This window comes from Salvia hispanica, chromosome 4 (assembly GCF_029641045.1).
Source record: "Salvia hispanica isolate PSC_SH4W2 chromosome 4, Shi_PSC_v1, whole genome shotgun sequence".
In the NCBI taxonomy this organism is placed as follows: domain Eukaryota; kingdom Viridiplantae; phylum Streptophyta; class Magnoliopsida; order Lamiales; family Lamiaceae; genus Salvia; species Salvia hispanica.
Window position 1 is genome coordinate 37684102 of NC_142695.1, and position 12242 is coordinate 37696343.

Here is a 12242-nt window from a genome sequence, read left to right on the forward strand (position 1 = left end):
AAGCCGAAAAAATTTTCACAGCAGCACATCTCATCAAAAAAACTAGATCTAATGGCCCAGATTTGGTCTCTAGTTCGGTCTTTAAAATTGGTTCGACGTTGATCACAACTCTATATATATATATATATATATATATATATATAGGGGTGTGATCATATCATAACTCATATTTATGTGATAACCTAATAACCCTATCATTTTATGGGTCAAAAGTATCATTTTTACTAAAAATGATATTTGTACACGATAAAATGATATTTTTTCAGCATGCATAAAATGATACTTTTATTCCATAAAATGATATTCTGTTCCATAAAATGATATTTTTCGTCCATAAAATGAGGGTTATTAGGTTATCACCATAAATATGAGTTATGATATGATCACATCCCTATATATATATATAAATATATATAGGGATGTATTCAGGTCAGAACACTAAATATTGTCAGAACGTCAAACCATGTACATTTTATGCACATATAATGTACCACCTCCATATGTAATAATGTACCACCCCAAAATAATGTACATTGGGGGTGGTACATTATTACATATGAGAGTGGTACATTATATGTGTATAAAATGTACATGATTTGATGTTCTGACCGTAACACTGTTCTAACCGTAACACACCCATATATATATATATATATATATATATATATATATATATATATATATATATATACTGAACTAAATGAATGTATGTTATGAAGTAATTTTTCGCATTCATTATATACTGAATTTACTTCAACTGAAAGATAATTATGTCATAACATATTATGAAGTAATAAACTAATAAAATGAAGTAATAAACTAATGAAATGAAGTAGTAAACTAATGAAATGAAATAATAACATAACTGAATGAAGTAATAAACTAACGGAATGAAGTAATAGCATGGCTGAATAAAGTAATAAACTAACGGAATGAAGTACTAAACTAATAGAATGAAGTAATAACATGACTGAATGAAGTGATAAACTAACGGAATGAAGTAATAACCATAAACCCAACTGAAAGATAATTATGTCATAACACATTATGAAGTAATAAACTAATGGAATGAAGTAATAACATGACTGAATGAAGTAATAGCATAAATAAATGAAGTAATAAACTAACGGAATGAAGTAATAGCACGACTGAATGAAGTAATAAGCTCATAACAATAACATGACTGAATGAAGTAATAAACTAACGGAATGAATTAATAACATGACTTAATGAAGTAATAAACTAACGGAATGAAGTAATAACCCTAAACCCAACTGAAAGATAATTATGTCATAACACATTATGAAGTACTCCCTCTGTCCCATTAGAAATGAAACGTTTGCTTTTTCACACATATTTTGAAAAAATAATAATAAATAGTTAAAGTAGAGAAAAAATTAAGTAAAAAAGAGAATAATATAAAGGGGACTCTCATCTACATTATTCTCTCTCGTACTTTATTTTTTCACCACTTTAGTTATTTATTATAATTTTTTCAAAATAAGTGCGCAAAAGTAAACGTTGCATTTTTAATGGGACGGAGGGAGTAATAAACTAATGAAATGAAGTAATAATATGACTGAATGAAGTAATAAACTAATAGAATGAAGTAATAGCATGAATAAATGAAGTAATAAACTAATGGAATGAAGTAATAGCACGACTGAATGAAGTAATAAGTTCATAACATACATTCATTTAGTTCATTATGTAGTGAATATAGTTCATTATTTACTCCAGCAAGTTTTTATCGAATAAAAATAAATAAATAAAATTAAAAAAAATTTTAAAAAAATTTAAAAAAATTTAAAAAAATTTAAAAAATCTAAAAAAAAACGTTTTTATTTATTAAAATATTAAATTAATTGTAAATTAATCATAACCATAAGATTAAGAAAAATGAGTGGCCCTAATTTGGTCTCTAGTTTGGTCTTTAAGGGTGGATTTGTGGTTAATAGGACTCTATATATATATATATATATATATATATATATATATATATAGAGGAGTGATCAAGGTCTAACTAATTTTAAGTGTATAACTAGAGAATAAATCTCAGCTACGTATCTTATTACTCCAAATTAATCCTATGGCTTAAATAATCTTTCAGATTTTTCTCAAAATAAAAGCCTAAGGGCAGTTTTGGAACTCATAAGATTAACGTGAATTGTGTGTATGCGATCTGTACAATCTTAACCAAATTCAGCTTATGATTTCTTCCATAGATTCACAATTTGTTCATCTTCCGTCCAGATTTCTGATTTAATCTTCCTAATCAAATCGCGTTTTTCTTGAATGATCCAGATTTCTGATTTGTTCATCGTGAATCGTCCAAATTTTTGAATTAATCAGCCATGATATGCGATTTTTCTCCATCACGATTCAACAATTCCTGATTTATTCATCCCGATTCATTCCTCCACCGCGATTAGTCAACCACGATTCATTACTCCAGCTCAATTTGTTTCTGATTCATTATCCAGCGTGATTGATCAGCGACATTTGAATTTCTGATCACATGGATTCAATTCCGTAACCATCGTTGGCAGATTATTCTGATTCTGATTCCTCTTCGTCGGGAGAAGAAGAAATTGAATCTAAAGGTAATTATCAATTATTATCAGTGAAAGTGATGAAGATGAAGTCTATGTGTTTATTCTTAGCATGATTAGAGTGTGTATGATGTGAAAAGATGTCAAAGTGAGGTATATAGTAGTCAAAGTGATGTATATATGCTTCAAATTGTACACTATAAAACAACTTTAATTAACTATAAGCATGTACTAGTTCACTATATAGTCAATATACTTCACTGAAATGAAAAAATAGTAAACTATAAGGCATGCATAATATACTTCACTGTAAACTATAAGGCATGCATTAAAGTTATTATATATGATGGTTTTAATATGTAGCTATTGTATGATATTTGCTCCTATATGGGTTAGGATAATCATGGTCACCCTGTGACATTTGTTGTTGCCCTTTTGTCCAAGGTAAGAAACATCTTCTTGGTTTCCAAGGTGTTGTTCTGTCTTCCACACAAAAGAGAGCATTGATCGGTAACTTCTATGATTCATAAGTTCCCAACTTAATTGAAGTTCATCCTCTGCATGTTGTCAGTACAAAGGGAAGTTGAAGTAGGAAGATTTCGAAAAAGGAGTAAGATGTGAGGTTATCAATGAAACCAGGTCGAAAATGTGGAAACTACCATGATATTGGACACCATGATTCGAGGAACTGCAAAAAGGTGAAAGAGAAGACAACACATAGACAGTGAGAATCTGGACAGAAATAGTTCACTTTGTAGTATGTTTAGTGCACTTATGATTCATGTTTAGTTCACTTACAAGTGTGAAAACAGGGGCAGTGAGAATCTAGCAGAAATAGTTCACTTTGTAGAATGTTTAGTTCACTTTTGAATGATTTTAAATATTTGAGTGAAGAATTTTGGTTATAGTATACTGTTTTTTCATATAGTGAAGTATATTGCCATGAAGTGAAGTATATTAAGCGTATAGTGAACTATTAAATGCTTACAGTTAATATATTGAGCATACCCTCTGGTGTACTATTTTTTCATTCTAGTGAAGTAAATATGATTTTTAATATCGCATTAAGTGAAGTAAACTGAGCTTAAAATAAAGTATATTATGCATAAAGTGTAATGTTCTAATGATGTACTGTTTTTTCATAAAGTGAAGTATATTGAGCATAAAGTTGAGCTTAAAGTGAAGTATATTATGCATAGAGTGTAATGTTCTAATGATGCACTGTTTTTTCATAAAGTAAAGTACAGTGAGCATGAAGTGAAGTATATTTTGCAAGTCTTATAGTCAACTATTTTTTTCATTTTCAGTGAAGCATATTGTGCATATAGTGATGTAAATTAAACATGCCTTATAGTTTACTATTTTTTCACTACAATGAAGTATATTGTGCATATAGTGAACTATTATATGCTTATAGTGAAGTATAATTACTTTACAGTGAATTACAGTGAAGCAAATATGCTCTATACTGAAGCAAATATGCTTTACAGTGAAGTAAATAGTCAACATAATATTTAATTTAATTGAAACGGATGAGCTTTATATTAAATTTAACGACAAATATTATAAATTATATCATTTTCATACAAATGGGCATGAAGGATTGAAGTTTACAATAATTTTGTCACATCTATCTCCATGTTGTTGCTACATTCTTGATAATGCTTTGGTGTTGTCGTCAAGTTATTCAATGACTTATGGTTTAGGGTTTAGGGTTTAGGGTTTATTTCCGACAATATTAATGCGCTGCAATACTTTGCTCTTAGTCATTGGAGTATTCCCTTGCTGCTTCTTTTAGGTAATACATTTCCAATCTTGTTCCCGCTCACCATAGTAACAATCATCATATACTTCACCCTAAGGTCTATACACTTCACTGAAACAAGAAAACACAAAACACTTTAAGACATACATCATATACTTCACTCTAAGCATAACCTAATTCACTGCAAAGGTAAAATACTTCACTATTAGCATTTATTAGTTCACTTTAAACTCTATAATCTTCATAGAAAAAAAACACTATAAGGCATGTCGCATGCATCATATACTTCACTCTAAGCATAATCTGTTCACTCTAAACATACTATTGAATTTAAATGAACCGAATAGGGTTTACAGTGAACTAAATGTAACATTTTATGAATATATCAAATTGGTATATCTTCGCCTTCATAGACGCCAAGCTTCCAATTATCATCTTAGCCTCTTCTTTCGTTGCTCTAGATCTTTCCCTTTGTCTTTCTTTAAGTATATCAACAGCTTTCAAAAGATTAATAGTTGTCCTATCATATATATAAACTATAAGCATGGATCACAAACACTTCACTCTAACCATGGAATACTTCACTCTAAGCACATTTTACTTCTCTGAAATGAAAAATTAGTGCATTATAAGCATGGATTACAAACACTTCACCCTAACCATGGAATACTTCACTCTAAGCACGTTCTATTTCACTAAAATGAAAAAACAGCGCAATATAAGCATGAATCACAAACACTTCACTCTTACCATTAAATACTTCACTCTAAGCATGTTTTACTTCACTGAAATGAAAAAACGAAGTAATATAAGCATGGATCACAAACACTTCATACTAAGCATGGAATACTTCACTCTAAGCACGTTTTTCTTCACTGAAATGAAAAAACAGAGCAATATAAACATGGATCACAAACACTTCACTCTAACGATGGAATACTTCACTCTCTGCACGTTTTACTTCACTGAAATGAAAAAAAAAAAAACAATATAGGCATGGATCACAAACACTTCACTCTAAGCATGAAATACTTCACTGTAAGCACATTTTACTTCACTGAAATGAAAAAAATAGTGCACTAAAAGCATGGATCACAAACAATTCACTCTAACCATGAAATACTTCACTCTAAGCACGTTTTACTTCACTGGAAAAAAAAAATAGCACTATAAGCAAGGATCAAAACACTTCACTCTAACCATGGAATACTTCACTCTAAGCACATTTTACTTCACTAAAATGAAAAAACAGATCAATATAAGCATGGATCACAAACACTTCACACTAAGCATGGAATACTTCACTTTAAGCACGTTTTACTTCACTGAAATGAAAAAACAAAGCAATATAAGCATGGATCACAAACACTTCACTCTAAGCATGGAATACTTCACTCTAAGCACGTTTTACTTCGCTGAAATGAAAAATAGTGCACTATAGGCATGGATCACAAACACTTAACTCTAATCATGGAATAATTCACTCTAAGCACATTTTACTTCACTGAAATGAAAAAATAGTGCACTATAAGCATGGATCACAAACACTTCACTCTAACCATGGAATATCTCACTCTAAGCACATTTTACTTCACTAAAATGAAAAAACAGAGCAATAAGCATGGATCACAAACACTTCACACTAAGCATGGAATACTTCACTCTAAGCACGTTTTACTTCACTGAAATGACAAAACAGAGCAATATATTAGTTCACTCTTAACATTTATCAGTTCATTTTAAGCTCTATACACTTCACTGAAATCACAAAAACCAAAACACTATAGGGCATGCATCATATACTTCACTCTAAGCATAATCTGATTCACTTTAAGCATAATAAACTACACTGAAATGAAGAAAATCAAAGCAATAAATAGGAATGACTCACGATCGGCGATTTAAAGTATACAGGCGGATTCTCCAGTTGTATTTTTGTTTTGACGTTTAAAAAGCTACAAAATAAAATTAAATCAAAATCAGATGAAGAAATTTTAATGGAAAATGAGTTCTAAATCGGTAGGAATGATTTCTTACATTTTGAGAGATCTCTATGTTTTGATTACATTTGTTCGATGTTGAAAACGGCGGAACGTTGAGTTCTAAATCGGTAGGAATGTTGACGATAACGGAATGAGGCAACGGCGACGGCGACGGCATTGACGTTGAGTGAGAATGAATCGTTCATGGGAGAACGAAAAGAAGGGAAGAAAACAGAAGAGAGAACTAAGCGGGAGAGATGATTTTCATAAATGAGAGACTAATTAGAGTTTAACCCTAATTTTGCCTATGAAATTACCATTGTACCCCCGCCTTGTTATAGTGAAGTAAATTTGTGATAGAGTGAACTGATTTCTTCTTCAAATTTGAAAATCACATGTGTTAATACTAGTCCTTGATTTTCTTGATCTTATGGTTGTGATTTATTCTCTAGTTATGTGCTTAATGGACACTTTCCCTATATCACAACTCTATATATTTATATAGGGTTGTGGGGGAGTATTATATTGCTAACTCAATGTTTAATTGCTAACTACAACTCAATAATAGCCATTAGATATTCAAATTAAAGCCTAGATCATTAATCACAAAATATCAATACGATCAACAAAAAACGTCAATAAGGCTATAGGATTAATTCCAATACAAATCAATAGGGGTATTAATGTCAAGTTAGTTATAACTAACTTTTAAAAGAAATCCCAAAACTTTAAATTCATATAACATATATCAAATTAAAGATAATTTTATAAGGATTCCAACGATATACTACATGCATATGTTCCGACGTCAAAATTTGAAAAAAAAAATCTAGAATTTTCGTATTTTTCGTACACAGGCTAATGTCAATACAGCTAAGATAATATGTCAATATAAAGTATATATAATGTCAATCCTAAATTTGTGTTGACATTCTCAAAGCATTGTGTTGATATTTTCGAAACACTATATTGACATTTTCATCCAAAACCCTAATTTGGCGTTTTTTGTAATTTTTTTCGATTTAATTAATAAAAATGAAAATTACACGTGGCAAATTGTAGACCACTCATTTTTTTAAATCATGTGGCCTTAAATTAGTTGTAGTTAGCAATTAAATGATGAGTTAGCAATTGATCACTCCCATAGGGTTGTGATATATGCAAAACTCAGTCTTACTGCAAAACTCTGGAAAAAAAAAGTACAACATCATTTATTAGTTTAAACATGATGTGAAACGGTGGGAAAAGATTTACTAATAATTTAAAAAAGGGACATCAAATTATTGATGAAGTGGAAGAATAAACAAAAATTAGTTTTGAAATACTGAAATTGAAAGGTACTTCAAATATTTCGAATTTTAAATCGTGTGACTGGATGTAAAAATGGCTTTTATTGATTTTGTAAATAGAATGCTGAAAAAGACTCATGCTATATAATAAATTATAAAGTACAGAAATGATACCTGTCTCTAAACTGAAGCCGAAAATCATAACCATAGCAAAAATTTGAAGATGCAACCTTTCCCATTTTTGAAAAATTACTGAAGATGCAACTTTTCCCATTTTTGAAATAAGATATCACAAGATATGTGTTTTGATTATAAGTGAAATTCTTAAGAGCCTTCACGGGACATTCACACTTATATAAAACGAATTAAACAGGAAATTATAATTTTTCATAAATGGAAATAGGATAACACATTATGGCAAAGAGGATATATGATGGTATATATAATGCGTTTTGTATTTGGAATGTGACATACTAATACATTAATTAGTTAGCCCTCGACCGGATCTTTTTAATTAGACAAAATATTTTGGTACATAAAATTATTCACACAAACCGTCATATATATGATTCATATATGATCACATTTAAAAAAGAATCTTAGTTATTAATAAAGGATCTAGCTTTTGATGGACAAAGATATAAAAGGATACCATAAAATTGATTTTTAAACGAATCTGAGTTTTTAATAAAGGATATTTTGTTGGACAAAAGATATACTGAAACACAAAGCATTGGTTTTTTTGGTCAAATTGTAGTTCTATATTTTTAAAAATTTGTTCATGTAAATAACACGATTGATTTTTAAGCATTTAACTTAGTTGGATTCTAAGTACTAATGTGTTAATATACAAAACTTATGTTATTATATGTATAATATAAAATTTATAAGTTTGAAATAATATGATTGTCTTAAATAATTAATATTGGCTAATATTGGCTAAAATAACTTTTGGTGTTTTTTGTTATCACAATTTTAAACAAATAATAATTCTACAACTCAATTTTAAGCAAATAATTATTCTCGGTGGATTATATGCAGCATAGTTAATGTATGGTACGTAGTACTTTGTAGGTAAGTACTTAACTATGCGAGCATATTACCAAATCATAGACAATGAATAGATTGTGTTGGTACGGACTTGGATCTCTGCCGTGGAAGAATCACAGCATGTTCCTCACAACATCATTTTTTAAAATTTTTATTTTTTTATTAAGTGTTATATTTTAAGTTTAAAAAATGATGCTGGGAGGAACAGCATCCCCTGCTGTGATTCTTCCACAACAGGGGATCCAAGCCCGTTCGGTACACAGAATGGAATTAAAATTTTATGATATTAAATTTGAAAATATTGAATTATAATTCAATTCTAAATTTTTTTTTCATTCAAAATGATGTAATTATATTGATATAAATTACATGTCAAAAAATTATTTAATGTTTGTGCAAGTGGTGTGAGCGCAGTATATATAGTGTGTGCAATGTATGTGCGCGCGTAGTGTTTGTAGTATGTGAATGTGTCCAATTTATAACTGTTGATATTTTTATTATATAATTTTGATGTTAAAATTCAAATTGTAGAATTGGTATTTAATTCCAAATCCAATTTTTATTTGCGGTGCCAAACATTGGATTTGGAATTGGGGGCTTCAATTTCACTTCTGCCTGCGTAATTCTATGTAAACAAACGGAGACATAGGAAAAATTGAGTTGTCCATTCTTTCATACTTGGAAACCTCGGAATCAATTAAAAGGTAAGTAATTGTATCTAATTAGTTACAAAAGTTTTAAAAAATTTTATCAGAGACATGCGCAAGCCTGCAGTTGCGGCTAGCCATTGCTCAACAATCAACACGTCTAAAAAGAAACACAAAAAAATGAATATGATCAGCAGAACCAAATCAAAATTAGGGCCCAGCCTGGCCCAGGTCCACCACCAAAGAGGATGGACTGAGTTTTTATTTTTTTTCTATAAATTCTAATACAGCCCCCGGCCCATTTAACTTTCTTTAAATGTTCAAATTTAATTGAAATAAATGAGCCTAAAATAATTGCCCATTTTGGAAGATATTTAGTTATGCGTTTTGTTTACTTACCCTATATTCCATTAACGAACGATGTCTTGATTGCATATAGACATGGCCAAACCAAACCGGCCCACCGGTTAACCGCCGGTTTAAACCGGAACCGGACGACGGTTCCGGTTCGAAATCCGGTTACGGTTCGACATACGGTTCGGTTACGGTTCAACAAAATTCGAAACTGTAACCGGCGGTTAACCGCCGATTCACCGGTTAACCGGAAATAAATGGTCATCGTCGGTAGGTTTGTAGGGTTGCAGGGGTAGGGTCGGAAAAGGACGGTTAACCGCCAGTTTTTGGTCAGAAACCGGCGGTTCGTGTCGGAAAACCGGCGGTTTCTGACACAAAACCGCCGGTTTCCGACGGTTCGGGGGTAGGGTTGCAGGCGTAGGGCGTAGGGTTGCAGCGTAGACCTGAAAAGGTGTCGGAAACCGCCGGTTTCTGACCAAAACCGGCGGTTCCGACTGTTTTCAAAATTTGAATTTCAAAATTTAAATTTAAGTTGAGCTCAAGTCCTTTTCCTTTTTTTTTTCCTAATTGTTTCAACTTTACTTTTAATATATTTTTTGTAAATTGTAATTTTGTATCTATATTTTAAATTCAAGTGTGTAGTTGTATACTTGTATTGTTGTATTTTGTAACTTGTAAGTTGTAACTTGTAATTGTATTGTAGAAATTTACATTCAAAGTTTCAAATCAATAAAATTGCAATTCTTTATCGTTATCAATTTCTCTTTGGATTGTACTATAAAATTTAGAAGTAATAACTATAAGATTTAAAAAATAAAAAATAAAAAAAATAAAAAAAAAACAAACCGGAACCGAACCGGAACCGGCCCGGATGAACCGGAACCGGCGAAAAACCGGCGGTTATAAACCGGAACCGGAACCGCCGTGACCGCCGGTTAAACTGGAACCGGAACCGTCATAGCCGGGCCGGTTACGGTTCAAGCATGTCATGAACCGGAACCGGCGGTTCCGAACCGGAACCGGCGGTTTTACGAACCGTGGCCACGTCTAATTGCATACAAGAAACGAATTTTCAGAAAAAACTGAAAATTATATTCTTAAACAGTTTCAGAACATGATGACTCGTAGAAAAAACAAAAAATATGTAAGATAGTATTATATATGCAAATTGATTATTTTAACAATATTATTATATTTTTTTAATTTGAGCATCGGCTTATATAAATTTCTAACATCGTATTATATGGTAATGCTTGATTTGCGATTCACCATTGTGGCGCTGAAATACCACGATGCGACGTCGTGGGTGGCGGTCTCTTCTCCGGTGGAGGCGGAGATCCCAACTTGAACCTTCTCCGGAAGAAAGCTGCTCAAGTCTTTCTCATAGCTGACGTCGAACGTCTTCTCCCCTGCGGTGACATGTACAGTGATCTTCTTCGTGGCCCCCGCGTAGTTGATCCGGGCCCTGACCCGCTGCCCGGTGATGGAGCCGCCCACCTCCGTCGCATTGCTCGAAATCCTCGATCCGATGTCGATGCCGACGTGGCGAAAATTAGGATCCCATGGATCGTTGACGTGGGGGTCGAATTCCACGGCGAAGACGGAAGGGTCGGTGCCGGAGGAGTTGAAAATTCCCAGGTTGGCGCCGCTGGAGTCGGCGGGGATGGTGGAGCCGGCAGGGGCGATGAAGAAGGCGAGGCCGTCGGCTGGTAGTTTGTCCTCTTTGGGAGTGATGATGAAGTTTATGATGGTTTTGAAGTCGATCTGGCCGTTGGTTTGCCAGAATTGGATTGGGGTTGAGTGTAAGGCTCGGCCGACTTGGGATGGCTCGGGGTTTGTGAGGCGGAGGTGGGTCGTTTCGGATGGGAAGTGGGCGTTGCCTTGGATGGTTAGGTCATGTTTCGGGTGATGGCCCGAGAAATCATAGGTGAAGGATGTCGTTTGTGAGCACGCGGTGTTCGCGACAGCCAGGATTATTGCGATGGAGGGGAGGATTGGGATTAGGGTTTGCACAAGTTTGGCCATGGCTAGTGTTGTGGAATGTGGATCATATATGGTGCTACTATCTGCCTCCTTTTTATAGTGGTTTAGAGCATATGTATATGTTAAGTACGTACATAAGGAAGGTTAGGCCTCTTAATTATTGAATCCTAGCTAGTCGTTTAAGGTGGATGTATGTCTTTACTGAATGAATACCGAATTTGGGTTTGGATTATTTGGTATGTCTTGATTGAATGTATACTGAATTTGGCTGTGAATCCCATAAGGAAAAATTTTATTTTATTTAATGTTTTCAGTTTTTATGCAAATTTAGTAACTTTATAAGTTCGGTGCAATATTTTGAAGGTTCTCACATAAAGGATCATTTTCATTGAACACTACATGTGTATATAAGAAAGGAATATTATGCGAGTCTACGTATAAATTATTTAAGTATTGGACTTAATGAGTTACCTTTAACAAATTGCAATATTGTCACAGGCATATACTTTAATTATACGTTGAGAGCAATTGGTTTTCACGTTCATAATTTTAAAATTTTAGTTTGAACATTTTCCTATAAATGTGTATAGAGAGTGTGCATTTCAAAGAAGATACTTCTG

At 32.6% G+C, this 12242-nt stretch overlaps 1 protein-coding gene across 1 annotated transcript; it reads right to left on the reverse strand.

Moving 5' to 3' along the window:
* Window positions 1-10780: 10780 nt before the first annotated feature.
* Window positions 10781-11688, reverse strand: LOC125191989 (agglutinin-2-like). Its single transcript, XM_048089441.2, has one exon. It carries the CDS (start codon window positions 11662-11664, stop codon window positions 10879-10881), a length of 786 nt encoding a protein of 261 aa, XP_047945398.1. The 5' UTR covers window positions 11665-11688; the 3' UTR covers window positions 10781-10878.
* Window positions 11689-12242: the final 554 nt, after the last annotated feature.

What these genes read in the sequence shown, in the direction of transcription:
- LOC125191989 (XM_048089441.2), bottom strand. Translation starts at nt 11,664, where the DNA reads ATGGCCAAACTTGTGCAAACCCTAATCCCAATCCTCCCCTCCATCGCA.